The following is a 19,164-nucleotide window of genomic DNA, read 5'->3' on the forward strand; positions in this document are numbered from 1 at the left end:
ACAGCACCCACCATAGCATATACCCTCCCCAGTGTCCCCATCAATCAGCCACCCCATCCAGACTTCCGGCTTCCCTCCAGCAACCCTCAGTTTCCTTCCTGAAATTAAGAGTCTCTTATGGTTGTCTCCCTCCCAAACCCATCTTGTTCCATTTTTTTTTTCCTTCCCTACTCCACAAACTTCCCACTCTGCCTCTCAAATTCCTCATATCAGGTAGGAAAAAAATTTGTATTTTTAGGGTACTCAGTAGTGTGATTGCCAGATTGTAGGATACCTCTATATTCAACTTTTTGAGGAACTTCCATGCTCTTTTCCAGAGTGGCTGCATCAGCTTGCATTCCCACCAACAGTGTAGGAGGGTTCCCCTTTCTCCACATCCTTTCCAACATCTGTCCTTTCCTAACTTGTTAATTTTAGCTTTCTGACTGGCGTGAGGTGGTATCTTATTGTGGTTTTGATTTGTATATCCTTGATCCCGAGTGATGTGGAACATTTTCTCATGTGTCTGTTGGCCATCTGAATGTTTCCTTTGCAGAAATGTCTGTTCATGTCCTCTGCCCATTTCTTGATTGGATTATTTGTTCTTTGGATGGTGAGTTTGATAAGTTCTTTATAGATTTTTGGATACTAGCCCTTTATCTAATATGTCATTTGCTAATATCTTCTCCGATTCTTTAGTTGTCTTTTGGTTTTGCTGGTGTTTCCTTTGCTGTGCAAAAGCTTTTTTTTTTTTTTTTTTTTAAGATTTTATTTACTTATTTGACAGAGTGAGCTCACAAGTAGACAGAGAGAGGCAGAGGGGGGGGGGAGCAGGCTTCCTGCTGAGCAGAGAGCCTGATGTGGGGCTCGATCCCAGGACCCTGGGATCATGACCTGAGCTGAAAGCAGAGGCTTTAACCCACTGAACCACCCAGGCACCCCTGTGCAAAAGCTTTTAATCTTGATTAAGTCCCAAGAGTTCATTTTTGGCCTTGCTTCCCTTGCCTCTGGCGATGTTTCTAGGAAGAAGTTGCTGTGGTTGAGGTCAAAGATGTTGCTGCCTGTGATTTTGATGGATTCCTGTCTCACATTGAAGTCTTTCATCCATTTTGAGTCTATTTTTGTGTGTGGTGTAAGAAAATGGTCCAGTTTGATTTTTCTGCATGTGGCTGTCCCAATTTTCCCAACACTGTTTGTTGAAGAGACTGTCTTTTTTCCATTGAACATTCTTTCCTTCTTTGTCAAAGATTAGTTGACCATAGAGCTAAGGGTCTATTTCTGGGCTCTTTATTCTGTTCCATTGATCTGTGTGTCTGTTTTTATGCCAGTACCATACGGTCTTGATGATTACAGCTTTGTAATAGAGCTTGAAGTCTGGAATTGCGGTGCCAACAACTTTGGCTTTCTTTTTTAACATTCCTCTGGATTTTGGGGGTTATTTTATGGATCCATCTAAATTTTAGGATTATTTGTTCCATTTCTTTGAAAAGAATGGATGGCATTTTGATAGAGATTGCATTAAATGTATAGATTGCTTTAGGTAGCATAGCCATTTTCACAGTATTTGTTCTTCCAATCCATGAGCGTGGAACATTTTTCCATTTCTTTGTGTCTTCCTCAATTTCTTTCATGAGTACTTTATAGTTTTCTGAGTATAGATTCTTTGCCTCTTTGGTTAGGATTTATTCCTAGGTATCTTATGGATATGGGTGTAATTGTAAATGGCATTGACTCCTTAATTTCTCTTTTTTCTGTCTTGTTGTTGGTGTATAGAAATGCAACTGATTTCTGTGCACTGATTTTACATCCTGATGCTTTACTGAATTGCTGTATGAGTTCAAGCAGTTTTGAAGTGGAGTCTTTTGGGTTTTCCACATAAAGTATCATATCATCCGCAGAGTGAGAGTTTGACTTCTTTGCCGATTCAGATGCCTTTAATTTCTTTTTGTTGTCTGATTGCTGAGGGTAGGACTTCTAGTACTATGTTGAATAGCAGTGGTGATAGTGGATCCCTGCCATGTTCCTGATCTTAGTGGAAAAGCTCTCATATTTTCCCCATTCAGAATGATAGTCACTATGGGTTTTTCATAGATGGATTTGATGTATTGAGGTATATACCCTCTATTCCTAGACTTTGAAGAGTTTTGATCAAGAAAGATGCTGTACTTTGTCAAATGCTTTCTCAGCATCTATTGAGAGTATCATATAGTTCTTGTTCTTTCTTTTATTAATGAATTGAGTCACATTGATTTGCAGATGTTGAACAAATCTTGCATCCCAGGAATAAATCCCACTTGGTTGTGGTGCATAATCCTTTTAACGCACTGTTGGATCCCATTGACTAGTATTTTGATGAAAAATTTTGCATCCATGTTCATCAGGGATATTGGTCTGTAATTCTTTTTTTTTTTTTTTTGATGGGGTCTTTGCCTGGTTGATGATGATCATCTTTTTTGATGATGATCTTTTTTGATTATCTTTTTTGGTGGGGTTTTATTTGGTTTGGGGATCAAGGTAATGCTGGCCTCATAAAATGAGTTTCCCTTCCATTTCTATTTTTTAGAACAGTTTCAGGAGAATAGGTATTAATTTTTCTAAAAATGTTTGGTAGAATTCCCCTGGGAAGCTGTCTGGCTCTGGGCTTTTGTTTGTTTGGAGATTTTTGATGACTGCTTCAATGTCCTTACTTGTTATAGGTCTGTTTAGGTTTTCTATTTCTTCCTGGTTCCATTTTGGTAGCTTATAATCTCTAGGAATGCAACCCTTTATTCCAGATTGTCTAATCTGCTGGTGTATGGTTTCTCATAATATGTTCTTATACTTGTTTGTATTTCTTTGTTGTTGGTTGTGATCTCTCCTCTTTCATTCATGATTTTATTAATTTGGGTCCTTTCTATTTTCTTTTTGATAAATTGGGCCAGGGGTTTGTCAATCTTATTAATTCTTTCACAGAACCAACTCCTAGTTCTGTTGCTCTGTTCTACTGTTCCTTTGGTTTCTAGTTCATTGATTTCTGCTCTGATGTTTATTATTTTACTTCTCCTGCTGGGTTTAGGCTTTCTTTGCAGTTCTTTCTCCAGCTCCTTTAAGTGTAGGGTTAGGATATATACTTGAGACCTTTTCTGTTTCTTAACAAAGGCTTGTATTGCTATATACTTTCCTCTCAGGACTGCCTTTGCTGTGTCCCACAGATTTTTAAAAATTAATTAATTAAAATTAATTTTTTAATAAACATATAATGTATTTTTATCGCCAGGGGTACAGGTCTGTGAATTGCCAAGTTTACACACTTCACAGTACTCACCATAGCACATACCCTCCCCAATGTCCATAACCCCACCCCCCTCCCCCAACCCTCTTCCCCCCAGCAACCCTCAGTTTGTTTTGTGAGATTAAGAGTCACATATGGTTTGTCTACCTCCAATCCCATCTTGATTCATTGATTCTTCTCCTACCCCTTAACCCCCCATGTTGCATCTCCACTTCCTCATATCAGGGAGATCATATGATAGTTGTCTTTCGCCAATTGACTTATTTCGCTAAGCATGATACCCTCTAGTTCCATCCACATCGTCGCAAATGGCAAGATTTCATTTCTTTTGATGGCTGCATAGTATTCCACTGTGTATATATACCACCTCTTCTTTATCCATTCATCTGTTGATGGACATCTAGGTTCTTTCCATAGTTTAGCTATTGTAGACATTGCTGCTATAAACATTCGGGTGCACATGCCCCTTCAGATCACTACATTTGTATCTTTAGGGTAAATACCCAGTAGAGCAATTGCTGGGTCATAGGGCAGTTCTATTTTCAACATTTTGAGGAACCTCCAAGCTGTTTTCCAGAGTGGCTGCACCAGCTTGCATTCCCACCAACAGTGTAGGAGGGTTCCCCTTTCTCCGCATCCTCACCAGCATCTGTCATTTCCTGACTTGTTAATTTTAGCCATTCTGACTGGTGTGAGGTGATATCTCATTGTGGTTTTGATTTGTATTTCCCGGATGCCAAGTAATGTGGAGCACTTTTTCATGTGTCTGTTGGCTATCAGGATGTCTTCTTTGCAGAAATGTCTGTTCATGTCCTCTGCCCATTTCTTGATTGGATTATTTGTTCTTTGGGTGTTGAGTTTGCTAAGTTCTTCATAGATTTTGGACACTAGCCCTTTATCTGATATGTCATTTGCAAATATCTTCTCCCATTCTGTCAGTTGTCTTTTGGTTTTATTCACTGTTTCCTTTGCTGTGCAAAAGCTTTTGATCTTGATGAAATCCCAATAGTTCATTTTTGCCCTTGCTTCCCTTGCCTTTGGCAATGTTCCTAGGAAGATGTTGCTGTGGCTGAGGTCGAAGAGGTTGCCGCCTGTGTTTTCATCAAGGATTTTGATGGATTCCTTTCTCACATTGAGGTCCTTCATCTATTTTGAGTCTATTTTCGTGTGTGGTATAAGGAAATGGTCCAATTTCATTTTTCTGCATGTGGCTGCCCAATTTTCCCAGCACCATTTATTGAAGAGGCTGTCTTTTTTCCATTGGACATTCTTTCCTGCTTTGTCAAAGATTAGTTGACCATAGAGTTGAGAGTTTATATCTGGGCTCTCTGTTCTGTTCCATTGATATGTGTCTGTTTTTGTGCCAGTACCATGCTGTCTTGTTGATGACAGCTTTGTAATAGAGCTTGAAGTCCGGAATTGTGATGCCACCAACTTTGGCTTTCTTTTTCAATATTCCTTTGGCTATTCGAGGTCTTTTCTGGTTCCATATAAATTTTAGGACTATTTGTTCCATTTCTTTGAAAAAAAATGGATGGTATTTTGATAGGAATTGCATTAAATGTGTAGATTGCTTTAGGTACCATAGACATTTTCACAATATTTTTTCTTCCAATCCAGGAGCATGGAACACTTTTCCATTTCTTTGTGTCTTCCTCAATTTCTTTCATGAGTATTTTATAGTTTTCTGAGTATAGATTCTTTGCTTCTTTGGTTACATTTATTATTAGGTATCATATAGTTTTGGGTGCAATTGTAAATGGGTTTGACTCCTTAATTTCTCTTTTTTCTGTCTTGTTGTTGGTGTAGAGAAATGCAACTGATTTCTGTGCATTGATTTTATATCCTGCCACTTTACTGAATTCCTGTACAAGTTCTAGCAGTTTTGGAGTGGAGTCTTTTGGGTTTTCCACATATAGTATCATATCATCTGTGAAGAGTGATAGTTTGACTTCTTCTTTGCCAATTTGGATGCCTTTAATTTCTTTTTGTTGTCTGATTGCTGAGGCTAGGACTTCTAGTACAATGTTGAATAGCATTGGTGATCATGGACATCCCTGCCGGGTTCCTGACCTTAGCGGAAAAGCTTTCAGTTTTTCTTTATTGAGAATGATATTTGTGGTGGGTTTTTCATAGATGGCTTTGATAATATTGAGGTATGTGCCCTCTATCCCTACACTTTGAAGAGTTTTGATCAGGAAGGGATGCTGTACTTTTTCAAATGCTTTTTCAGCATCTATTGAGAGTATCATATGGTTCTTGTTCTTTCTTTTATTAATGTGTTGTGTCACATTGATTGATTTGTGGTTGTTGAACCAACCTTGCAGCCCTGGAATAAATCCCACTTGTTTGTGTTGAATAATCCTTTTAATGTACTGTTGAATCCTATTGGCTAGTATTTTGGTGAGAATTTTCGCATCTGTGTTCATCAAGGATATTGGTCTGTAGGTCTCTTTTTTGATGGGATCTTTGTCTGGTTTTGGGATCAAGGTGATGTTGGCCTCATAAAATGAGTTTGGAAGTTTTCCTTCCATTTCTATTTTTTGGAACAGTTTCAGGAGAATAGGAATTAGTTCTTCTTTAAATGTTTGTTAGAATTCCCCTGGGAAGCCGTCTGGCCCTGGGTTTTGTTTGGAGATTTTTGATGACTGTTTCAATCTCCTTACTGGTTATGGGTCTGTTCAGGTTTTCTATTTATTCCTGGTTCAGTTTTGGTAGTTTATATGTCTCTAGGAATGCATCCATTTCTTCCAGATTGTCAAATTTGTTGGCGTAGAGTTGCTCATGGTATGTTCTTATAATTGTCTATATTTCTTTGGTGTTAGTTGTGATCTCTCCTCTTTCATTCATGATTTTATTTATTTGGGTCCTTTCTCTTTTCTTTTTGATAAGTCTGGCCAGGGGTTTATCAATCTTATTAATTCTTTCAAAGAACCAGCTCCTAGTTTCATCAATTTGCTCTACTTTATTTTTTTGTTTCTATTTCATTGATTTCTGCTCTAATTTTTATGATTTCTCTTCTTCTGCTGGGTTTAGGGTTTCTTTCTTGTTCTTTCTCCAGCTCCTTTAGGTGTAGGGTTAGGTTGTGTACTTGAGACCTTTCTTGTTTCTTGAGAAAGGCTTGTAGCACTATATATTTTCCTCTCAGGACTGCCTTTGTTGTGTCCCACAGATTTTGAACCGTTGTGTTTTCATTATCATTTGTTTCCATGAATTTTTTCAATTCTTCTTTAATTTCCTGGTTGATCCATTCATTTGTTTAGAAGAATGCTATTTAGTCTCCATGTATTTGGGTTCTTTCCAAATTTCCTCTTGTGATTGAGTTCTAGCTCCAGAGCAATGTGGTTTGAAAATATGCATGGAATGATCCCAGTCTTTTAATACCAGTTGAGACCCGATTTGGGACTGAGGATGTGATCTATTCTGGAGAGTGTTCCATGTGCACTAGAGAAGAATGTGTATTCCGTTGCTTTGGGGTGGAATGTTCCCAATGTATCTGTGATGTCCACCTGGTCCACTGTGTCATTTAAGGCCATTATTTTCTTGTTGATCTTTTGCTTGGATGATCTGTCCATTTCAGTGAGGGGGCTATTAAAGTCCTCTACTATTATTGTATTATTGTTGATATGTTTCTTTGATTTTGTTATTAATTGGTTTATATAGTTTGCTGTTCCCACATTAGGGGCATAGATATTTAAAATTGTTAGATCTTCTTGTTGGACAGACCCTTTGAGTATAATTTGGTGTCCTTCCTCATCTTTTATTGTAGTGTTTGGTTTAAAATCTATTTGATATAAGGATTGCCACCCCTGCTTTCTTCTGATGTCCATTAGCATGGTAAATTGTTTTCCATCCCATCACTTTAAATCTGGAGGTGTCTTCAGGTCTAAAATGAATTTCTTGTAGGTAACATATAGATGGGTTTTGTTTTTTTATCCATTCTGATACCCTGTGTCTTTTGATTGGGGCATTTAGTCCATTAACATTCAGGATAACTATTGAGAGATATAAATTTAGTGCCATTGTATTGCCTGTAAGGTGACTGTTACTTTATATTGTCTCTGTTCCTTTCTGATCTACTACTTTTAGGCTCTCTCTTTGCTTAGAGGACCCCTTTCAATATTTCCTGTAGAGCTGGTTTGGTGTTTTCAAATTCTTTCAGTTTTTGTTTGTCCTGGAAGCTTTTAATCTCTCCTTCTATTTTCAATGATAGCCTAGTTGGATATAGTATTCTTGGCTGCATGTTTTTCTCGATTAGTGCTCTGAAAATATCATGCCAGCTATTTCTGGCCTGCCAGGTCTCTGTGGATAAGTCTGCTGCCAGTCTAATATTTTTACCATTGTGTGTTACAGACTTCTTTTCCCGGGCTGCTTTCGGGATTCTCTCTTTGTCACTAAGACTTGTAAATTTTACTATTAGGTGACGGGGTGTGGACCTATTCTTATTGATTTTTAGGGGAGTTCTCTGCACCTCCTGGATTTGGATACTTGTTCCCTTTGCTATATTAGAGAAATTATCTCCAATAAACCTTCTGCTCTCCTCTTTCTTCTTCTTCTAGAATCCCTGTTATTCTAATGTTGTTTCGTCTTATGGTGTCACTTATCTCTCGAATTCTCCCCTCGTGGTCCAGTAGCTGTTTGTCCCTCTTTTGCTCAGCTTCTTTATTTCTGTCATTTGGTCTTCTATATCGCTAATTCTTTCTTCTGCCTCATTTATCCTAGCAGTGAGAGCCTCCATTTTTTTAATTGCACGTCATTAATAGCTTTTTTAATTTTAACTTGGTTAGATTTTAGTTGTTTTCTCCAGAGAGGGCTTTTATATCTCCCGAGAGGGTTTCTCTAATATCTTCCATGCCTTTTTTGAGCCCAGCTAGAACCTTGAGAATCGTCATTCTGAACTCTAGATCTGACATATTACCAATGTCTGTATTGATTAGGTCCTTAGCATTTGGTACTGCCTCTTGTTCTTTTTTTTTGTGGTGAATTTTCTGCCTTGTCATTTTGTCCAGATAAGAGTATATGAAGGAGCAAGTAAAATACTAAAAGGGTGGCAAAGACCCCAGGAAAATATGCTTTAACCAAATCAGAAGAGACCCCAAATTGTGGGGGGGGGAAAAGGGGATAAAAAGAGGTTCAAAAAAAGAAACAATTTTAAAAAAGAAAACAAATAAAAAATATATAAAAAAGAAAGAAAAAATATATATTAGATAACCTAGTTAAAAAACGTTAAAAAAGAAAAGGGTAAAAGTTTAAAAAAATTTAGCAGCAGCAGCAGAATTTTTTGAATTTCCAATTCAAAACATTGAAAAAAAATTAAATTAACTGCAAGACTAAAGAATCATGGGGAGAAAGCCATGAGATCCATGCTTTGCTTTCTCTTCCTCTGGAATTCTGCTGCTCTCCTTGGTATTGAACCTGCACTCCTTGGTAGGTGAACTTGGTCCTGGCTGGATTTCTTGTTGATCTTCTGGGGAGGGGTCTGTTGTAGTGATTCTCAGGTGTCTTTGCCCCAGGCGGAATTGCACCGCCCCTACCAGGGGCCGATTTGAGTAATCCGCTTGGGTTTGCTTTTGGGAGCTTTTGTTCCCTGAATGCTTTCCTTAGAGTTCCGGAGGATGGGAATGAAAATGGTGGCCTCCCAGTCTCTGGCCCAGAGAAGCTGAGGGCTGGGGGCTTTCCTCAGTGTGCCCAGAGAATAGCGCCCAATCACTCCCGTCTCCCTGGCCTCTGGCCACGCTTTGAGCTCACCGAGCCTGCGACCGGTTCAAGGTAACCCCGAGCTGAGAGCTCACTCCTTAGGTCTGTCTCTGTAGCCAGCTTCTCCATTCTAATACCTGCAAGCTCTGTGACACTCAGACACCCCCGATCCTTCTGTGACCCTGAGGGACCTGGGGCCACACTGACGCCGCATGGGCTTCACCCCGGTTTAGCCTCTGGAGTGATGTCCCTCAGCAGAACAGACTTTTAAAAGTCCTGAATTTAGTGCTCCATTGCTCTGCCGCTTTCCGGGAGCCAGCCCCTCCCCTGTGGTCTATCTTCCCGTCACTTTGGATTCACTTCTCCACCAGTCCTACCTTTTAGAAAGTGGTTGTTTTTCTGTTTCTAGAATTGCTGTTCTTCTTCTCTTCGATCTCCTGTTGGATTTATAGGTGTTTTCAATGTTTAGATAAGCTATCTAGCTGATCTCCTGCTACCTGATGTAGTCTCAGCCTGCTACTTCTCCGCCATCTTGACTCCTCCCCTCTGTCCCACAGATTTTGAACCATTGTGTTTTCATTATCATTTGTTTCCTTGAATTTTTTCAATTCTTCTTTAATTTCCTGGTTGACCCATTCATTCTTTAGTAGGATGCTCTTTAACCTCCATGTACTTGAGGTCTTTTCAACTTTCCTCTTGTGGTTGAGTTCTAGCTTCAGAGCAATGTGGTCTGAAAATAAGCAGGGAATGATCCCAGTATTTTGGTACTGATTGAGACCTGATTTGTGACCCAGGATGTGATCTCTTCTGGGGAATGTTCCATGAGCATTAGAGAACAATGTTTATTCTGTTGCTTTGGGGTGGAATGTTCCCAATGTATCTGTGATGTCCACCTGGTCCACTATGTCATTTAAGGCCATTATTTTCTTGTTGATCTTTTGCTTGGATGATCTGTCCATTTCAGTGAGGGGGGTATTAAAGTCCCCTACTATTATTGTATTATTGTTGATGTGTTTCTTTGATTTTGTTATTAATTGGTTTATATAGTTGGCTGTTCCCACGTTAGGGACATAGATATTTAAAATTGTTAGATCTTCTTGTTGGACAGACCCTTTGAATATGATCTAGTGTCCTTCCTCATCTTTTATTATAGTCTTTGGCTTCAGATCTAATTTGTCTAATATAAGGATTGCCACTCCAGCTTTCTTTTGACGCCCATTAGCATGGTAAATTGTTTTCCACCCCCTCACTCTAAATCTGGAGGTGTCTTCAGGTCTAAAATAAGTTTCTTGTAGACAGCATATTGATGGGTTTTGGTTTTTTACCCATTCTGATCCCCCATGTCTATTGATAGGTGCATTTAGCCCATTTACATTCAGGGTAACTATTGAAAGATATGAATTAATGCCCTTATATTGCCTGTAAGGTGACTATTAACTGTGTATTGTCTCTGTTTTTTTCTGGTCTACTACTTTTAGGTTCTCTCTTTACTTAGAGGACTACTTTCAGTATTTCCTCTAGTGCTGGTTTAATGTTTGCAAAGTCTTAATTTTTGTTTGTCCTGGAAGCTTTTTCTCTCTCCTTCTATTTTCAGTGAGAGCCTAGCTGATTCTTGTCTCCATATTTTTCTTGTTTAGTACTCTGAATATGTCATGCAAGTCCCTTCTGGCCTGCCAGGTCTCTATGGATAGGTCTGCTGCCAGTATAATATTTCTGCTATTGTATGTTATAGATGTATTGTTTGGAGCTGCTTTCAGGATTTTCTCTTTGTCTTTGAGACTTGTAAGTTTTCCAGTAGATGATGGGGTGTGGACCTATTTTTATTAATTTGGGGGAAGGTTCTCTGTGCCTCTTGGATTTTGATGCTTGTTCCCTTCACCAAATTAGGGAAATTCTCTGCTATTATTTGCTCCAATGTAGCTTCTGCCTCTCTCTCTTCTTCTTCTTCTTCTGGGATCCCAATTATTCTATTTTATATATAGTGACCATCAACTTCATATAGACTGCTATATGCAAAAGATATTAAATATAAACCTAATGGGAATAAGAAAGCAAAAGCAAGTGATAGATATGCAAAAAAAGAAAAAGAAAAGCATCTAAGTACCTCACTAAAGAAAGCCAACTTAAGGTGAGAGAAAATCCACAAAAACAAACACACAATAAATAACAAAATGGTAATAAATACATAACTATAAAATATTATGTTAAATGTAAATGGACTAAATGCTCCAGAAGCAAAAGACATAGGTTGATGTGGTGGATTAAAAAAAAAAAATCTGTAAGCTTCCTACAAGAGACTTACAACCTAAAGACACATGCATATTGTATATGAGGAGATGGAAAAACAGTTATTATGCAAATGAATGTGAAGAGAAAGCTGAGGTAGCAATACTTATATCAGAAAAAATTGACTTTAAAGCAATGACTGTAACAAGAGACAAAGAAGGACACTCTATAATAATTAAGGGAAGAGTACATTCGGAACACTGAAAAAAAATAGAATTTAAAAAAATGGGGACAATACAACAAGAATACAGAACAGTTGTAAAAATTTATGGACCCAACATGGGAAAATCCAAATACATAAACCAGTTAATAGCAAATATAAAGGAACTAATCTCTAGTGATACAGAATTTAGGGGACTTTAACACCCTACTTAACATCACTGGACAGGTCATCTAAACAGAAAATTAACAAGGAAACAGTGGCTTTGCATGACACACTGGATCTGATGGATTTCATAGATATAGAACATTCCATCCTAAAACAGTAGAATATACATTCATTTCAAGTGCATATGGAACACTCTGCAGAAAAGATCAGCGATTAAGTCACAAAACAAGTCACAACAATTTAAAAAAAATTTATACCATGTATCTTTTCTGACCACAGAACTATGAAACTAGAAATCAACCACAAGAAAAGAGCTGGAAAGAACACAAATACATGGGAGTTAAATAATATGCTAATAAATAATGAATGGGTTAACCAAGAAATCAGAAATACATGGAGACAAATGAAATAAAAACACAGTAATCCAAAATCTTTTGAGATGCAACAAAAGTGGTTCTAAGAAGTTTATATCAATACAAATCTACCCCAAGAAGCAAGAAAAATCTCATCAATCTAACCATACACCTAAAGGAGCTAGAAAAGAACAAAATTCAAAACCAGCAGACGGAGAAAATAATAAAGATTGGAGCAGGAATAGATGATACAGAAACTAAAATAGAATAGATCAATGAAGCCAGGAGCTGGTTCTTTGAAAAGATTGACAAAACTGATAAACCTCTAGCCAGACTCATTTTAAAAAAGAAAGAGGGGACTCAAATCAGAAATTATAGAGAATATCCCACACCACAGTAATACAAACGGTTGTAAGAGAATATATAAAGAAATTATATGCCAAAAAACTGAACAACCTAGAAGAAATGGATAAATTCCTAGAAACATATAACCTACCACAACCAAAGCAGTGAAAAATAGAAAATTTGAACAAACTGATTATAGCAATGAAATTGAATCAGTAATAATCAAAAAACAAGTAACAGAAACAACTCCCAACAAACAGAAGTCCAGGACCAGATAGACAGCTATACAGGTGAATTCTACCAAACATTTTTTTAAAAGATTTTATTTATTTATTTGACAGACAGATCACAGTAGGCAGGGAGAGAGAAGGAAGCAGGCTCCCCGCTGAGCAGAGAGCCCTATGTGGGACTCAATCCCAGGATCCTGAGATCATGACCTGAGCCAAAGGCAGAGGCTTTAAGCCACTGAGCCACACAGGTGCCCCTACCAAACATTTTTTAAAAGATTTTGTTTTATTTGAGTGACAGAGATAGCAACAGAAAGCACAAGTGGTCTTGATCATAGGACTCTGGGATCATGACCTGAGCCAAAGGCAGATGCTTAACCAACTGAGCCACCTAGGGACCCCAACAATACATTTAAAAAAGAAAATCATTCACTACAAACAAGTGGGATTTATTTCTGGGCTGCAAAGAGTGGTTCAAAATTCACAAATCCATCAGTATGATACATCACCTCAGTAAGAGGATAAGAACCATGTGATCCTACCTATCAAGAGATGCAGAAAAAGCATTTGACAAGGTACAACATCCATTCATGATTAAAAAAAAAAAACAAAAACAAAAAAAACCTCAACAAAGTAGGTTTAGAGGGAATATACCTCAACATAATAAAGACCATATATGGAAACCCCACAGCTAACATCCTTAATGAGGAAAAACTGAGAGCTTTCCATCTAAGATCAGGAACAAAATAAGGATGTCCACTCTCACCACTTTTATTCAACATAGTATTGGAACTCTTAGCCACAGCAATAGATGGCAAAAAAGAAAGAAAAGAAAAGAAAGTCATTTAAATCAGTAAGGAAGTAGTAAAACCTTATTTTCAGATGACATTACAATATATAAAAAAGCTGAAAGGTTCCACCAAAAAATTGTTAGAACTGATAAATACATTCAGTAAAGTCACAGGATACAAAAATCAATGTACAGAAATATGTTGCATTTCTATATACTAATAATGAAACAGCAGAAAGAGAAATCGAGAAAACAATCCCAATTGCAGTTGCACCCAAAATAATAGGATATCTAGGAATAACCCTAACCAAAGAGACAAGAAACCCATACTCTGAAAACTATATAACACTGATAAAAGAAATTGAAGACAACACAAAGAAATGGAAAGACAGTTCATGCTCATGGATTGGAAGAAAAAAAAATATCGTTAAAATGACTATACTACCCAAAGCAATCTACACATTTAGTGCACTTCCTATCAAGGTACCAACAACATTTTTTCACAGAACTAGAACAATTCTAGAATTTGTATGGAACCACAAAAACTCCCAGTAACCAAAGTAATATTAAAAAGCAAAGCTAGAGGCATCATGATTCTGGGATTAAGGTTATATTACAAAGCTGTGGTAAGCAAAACAGCATGGTACCTGTACAAAAAAGGTACATAGAGCAATAGCACAGGAAAAAAAAAAAACCCAGAAGTATACCCACAACTATATGGTCAGTTGATCTTTGACAAAGGAGGAAAGAATATGCAATGAGAAAAGCATAGTGTCTTCACTTTCTTCACTAAGGTGTTCTGGGAAATCTGTACAGCAACATGCAAAAGAATGAAACTAGACACTTTCTTATGCCATACACAAAAATGAGTCAAAAGTGATTAAGGACCTAAATGTGAGACCTTAAACCATAAAAATCCTAAAAAAAGGGCACAGGCAGTCATTTCTTCGATTTCAGTTGTAGCAACATCTTTCTAGATATATCTCCTGAGTCAAGGGAAATAAAAGCAAAAATAAAAAGCCTCTGCACTAAAACGGAAACAGTCAACAAAACTAAAAGGCAACTGACATAACGGAAGAAGATATTTGCAAATGAAATAACTGATAAAGGGCTAGTATCCAAAATATATAAAGAACTTATACAACTCAATACCCCAAAAATAAACAGTCCAATTTAGAAATTGACAGAAGACATGAACAGACATTTATGCAAAGAAGACACACAGATGGCCAACAGACACACGAAAATATGTTCAACATCACTCATCATCAGGAAAATACAAATCAAAACCACAAGTCACACCAGTCAGAGTGGCTAAAATAAAAAACACATGAAATGGCAAGTATTGGCAAGGATGTGGGGAAAGAAGAACCCTCAAGCGTTGCTGTGGGAATGCAAACTGTTGTAACCACTGTGGATAACTGTGGAAGTTCCTCAAAAAAAAGTAAAAATAGAACTACCCTATGATTCAGTAATGACTTACTGGGTATTTACCTGAAGAATTTTAAAAAACACTCATTTTAAAGACTACCTGCACCCGTATGTTTATTGCAGCATTATTTACAATAGGCAAATTATGGAAGTAACCCAGGTGTCCATCTGTAGCTGAATGGATAAAGATACACACAGATAAAGATGTAGATACACACACACACACACACACACACACACACACACACGAGAGAGAGAGAGAGAGAGAGAGAGAGAGAGAGAGAATAGAATATTATCCAGCCATAAAAATGAAATATTGCCATTTGCAACAATGTGGATAGATCTAAAGAGTATAATGCTAAGTGAAGTCAGTCAAAGACAAGTACCATATGATTTCACTCATGGAATTTAAGAAACAGAACAAATGAACAAGAGGAAAAGAAAGAAACCAATAAACAGACTCTTAACTACAGAGAATAAACAGACAGTTGCCAGAGGGGAGGTAGTTAGGGAGTTGGGTGAAATAGGTGAAGGGGATTGACAGTACATTTCTCTTCATGACCATTGAGTAGTAGATGGAATTACTGAATCAGTATTGTGTACCTGCAATGTAGATAGCACTATATATTAACTACACTGAAATTGAAATTTTATAAAAATTCTAAGGAATCAACAAACATACCTACTAGAACTGCTAAGTGAGCTAAACAGTATCTCAGGATACAAGGTCAATATACAGAAAAATCAGTTTTATGTCTTTATATTAGCAATGAATAACTGGAAACTTAAGAAAATTTTAAATAGCACCATAAATGCAAAATAGGAATAGATTTAAGACAAATGTTGCAAGCTCTCACAGAGAAGATATGGTTGTCACTGAAAGCTACAAAAGTTTACTGAGAGAAGGCACAAATAAATGGACTAGTATGTCACATTCATGAATTAGAAAACCTGATGTCCTAGATATTAGTTGTCATGAAATTGACCAAAAATTCAAGTAAAGTGCTGTTAAAATACCTTCTTCCTGCGAAGCTGACAAAAATGAAGTTCAGGTAAGCAGCCATTTCTTCAAGATTGACATTACACCAAGGGCAAAAACAACTGAATTCTGGGCTTACTTTGGGTTCTTACTGTCTTCTAGATCTTGGCCCCACAATTCCTCACCATATTGTAAAATTATAGATGATTTTAAGATGTTTTCTTGGTTTTAATTATTATCCAGTTTTTAATTTGTGTTTGGTAAGATTCTGTTTCCTAGCTCCATTATGAGAAGTAGTCTCCATTTATTTTTTCTGTCAGATTAAAATTAGTTTTTGAGCACTTATTATGTGGCAGATATTTCTGAGCACAGCATATGTAGTGGCAAATAAGACACATTCTCCACCCTTAAAAAGTTACTATTCTAATTAAGGAGGTTTTCATTTGTCTGTTCAAATTGATTAGGAAAACAGCGGTTGTGAAATGCATGAACTTTAAGCAGATGTCACTTCCTGTCTTCTGAGGACTTCCATAGTGATCTAAAGTCTCACAAGATAGACTCTTAAACTCAGGGACCATGCTGAATTGGAAGACCATAATAAAAGCTGCACAAAGTTGGGATAGGGAAAACTAAGGGGAGGGGGGAAACCTGAGATGGTGTGTGAGGGACTAACATTTTAAGGATGTTAAAATTTCACCACATGACCAGCAAAGATTGGAGAACTGACATTTGAGGAATCTGTGTTTTTGTTGTTTCTATCCCACAGATTCTCAGAGTGTTAGCCACCAAAAGAGAGAACTTGGGAGTCAAGAATCTTCAAATTTATCCATAAATCCTCCTTTCCGAGTTATGGAAATTCCTTGGACTCTAGCATCCCTCTACCCAGCTTTAACCAAGAGCAGAAGGAAACATCCAGGCTCTCACCATCTTTTGGTAGTCCCCAAGAAAAAAGCCAGTGAACCGGAGCAAGTCAGGGAAGTCATCAAACCACTGATGCCTCATGAGGATGCTTTTAGACAGCTGGCATCCCCCAAGAAGTCATTTGAACCCACGTGGGATGATGCCAGAAATTATACTTTCCAAACTGCATTGCCTCCCCTGAAGATGAATAAACCAGCAGTTTCTTCCATAGAGACCTCTCAGTCTGAAATAGAATCTGAAAATATCCCCAAAAGTAAACCCTCCCAAGAATCTTCTCTTACCGTGTTTTCTCCCACAACCAGCATGTTCTCCACTGGGCTGGTTTCAAAGAAGAATTAGCTACACATTGCCTTCCTCTTCCTTTTTGTTTCTGTGCCTAAGAGTGGTAATGGTGGCGACTTGTTAAGAAAGGAGGCAGAAGGGCCATTGAAGCTCTCAGGAGGATCACTCTCATCTAGCACTTTCCATAAAGAATCTCTCAAGAGAATGGGCAAGGGAGTTATTGTTGTTTGAGAACTAGAACTAGCTGTTCTCTGATGTTATAGCGTTTCTCATCCTAACCCTTCATAGTACTCCCCTGCTAAAGGAATGGCTTTCTGCACATCAGTATGGGAATAAAGGCAACCTCTCAGGAACCCAGAAGGTACATGATGTATTATTTGGACCCCTCTGTGATCACTCAGGCTGACAGAGACTAAGGGATGAGTGCAAAAGTAATGCTATCCTTAGTCAAAGAGTAAAAACTGGCATAGGCTTTGGCAAGAGTTGGAGGAAAGATCATCTTACATGTACATCCTGTGATCTAGTGTGCAGTGAGTTGCTTGCTAATAGCTTGTTGATGGCTGGTTCCCCAACGGGATGATGGGCATAATCCCATGCCCACCCAGTGGCCCTAGACCTGAGCAAAAATCAGAACTTCAGCAAGTGTCTGGAGACCTATCAATCTGGAGGATTCAAAACAAGGAATGCCTAGCATCTACCAAATGAAAGAAGTGATGCAGTGAGATAAAAGTGGAATATTTTTAAATACTTTATTAATCAAAGCAGGCATAATCTCTAGAGCTTTATCCTCTTGACTGACACTAAGATTAGGATGTTGCTACTGCCCTCAAATAAAAGTCAATCTAGTGGATGAATCAAGATAAACAGAATTATAATAAATAACTAGCTGTAACTATTTATAAATATATTTAAATCTTCAAGGTAACAGTGGAAGAGCTATCACCAGACATGCTAGACAGTATTAGTCCAAAACAACTTTAATACCAATCTTAGATTCTTTATTTGTGCTTTTTTTTTTTTTTTTTTTTTAAAGATTTCATCTATTTATTTGTCAGAGAGAGAGAGCACAGGCAGAGTGGCAGGCAGAGTCAGAGGGAGAGGCAGGCTCCCTGCGGGGCAAGGAGCCCGATGTGGGACTCGATCCCAGGACGCTGGGATCATGACCTGAGCCGAAGGCAGCTGCTTAACCAACTGAGCCACCCAGGCGTCCCTCTTTATTTGTGCTTTTAAAAAAACTTGTGGTAAAGGGATGCCTGGGTAGCTCAGTCAGTTAAGCATCTGACTCTTGATTTCAGCTCAGGTCATGATCTCAGGGTCATGGGATCAAATTCCAAACCCAGATCCATGCTTAGCAGGGAGTCTGCTTGAAGTTCTTTCCTCTCCCTCTGTCCCTCCTCTCTCTTTCTCTCATAAATCTTTTTTTTTTTTAAAGTAAAAATAAAAAGCTTCTGCCCAGCAAAGGAAACAAGAGAGTGAAAGGGCAACCTACAGAATGGGAGAAAATAGTTGCAACCACATATCTAATGAAGAGTTAATATCCAAAATATAAGGAACTTCTACAATTCCACAGTAAATACAAACATACATATGTACAAACACATATACCTGATTAAAAAGTGGGAATAGGACCTGAATAGGCATTTCTCAAAAGAAGACATGCAAATGGTCAGCAGATACATGAAAACATCTCTAATTATCAGGAAAATTGTAATCAAGACCACAAAGAGAAATCACAAGATCACAAAGAGAATATACAGTTTAACTGTATATTTACCTTCACCCCACACCTGTCTATTGTCAAAAAGATAAAAAATAGGGACGCCTGGGTGGCTCAGTTGGTTAAGCCGCTGCCTTCGGCTCAGGTCATGATTCCAAGGTCCTGGGATTGAGTCCCACATCGGGCTCCTTGCTCGGCGGGGAGCCTGCTTCTCTCGTCGCTGCCTCTGCCTGCCTCTCTGCCTGCTTGTGTGTACTCTCTCTCTCTATCTCTGGCAAATAAATAAAATCTTAAAAAAAAAAAAGACAAAAAATAACATATATTAGTGAGGATGGAAAGAAAAGTAAATTCTTGTATACTGTTCATGGGAATGTAAATTGTTAGAGCCATTATGGAAAACTGTAGAGAGGTGCCTCAAAAAAAATAATAAATACAACTACCATATGGTCCAGCAATCCTACTATTGGGTATACACCCAAAGGAAATTAAATCAGTACCATGAAGAGATAGTTGTATTCCCATGTTTATTGCAGCACTGTTCACAATAACCGAGATATG

General features: G+C 37.9%; 1 protein-coding gene across 11 annotated transcripts in view; it reads left to right on the top strand.

The window, feature by feature from the left end:
• GDPD4 (glycerophosphodiester phosphodiesterase domain containing 4) overlaps window positions 1-19,164 on the top strand; it is a 176,421-nt gene that overhangs the window by 127,096 nt on the left and 30,161 nt on the right. For 8 of the 11 annotated variants that reach the window (XM_082749541.1, XM_082749538.1, XM_082749539.1 and 5 more), the window contains one exon: window positions 16,453-17,232. The exons of 2 other annotated variants lie outside the window; for them this stretch is intronic. In XM_082749541.1, the coding sequence (XP_082605667.1) occupies window positions 16,453-16,946 (494 nt within the window). In that variant the 3' untranslated portion in view covers window positions 16,947-17,232. Of the gene's footprint in view, window positions 1-16,452; window positions 17,233-19,164 lie in introns of those variants that run through there. One more of the 11 variants, XM_082749534.1, reaches the window with a different exon arrangement.

Source organism: Mustela nivalis (assembly GCF_964662115.1).
Source record: "Mustela nivalis genome assembly, chromosome: 9".
Lineage (NCBI taxonomy): Eukaryota > Metazoa > Chordata > Mammalia > Carnivora > Mustelidae > Mustela > Mustela nivalis.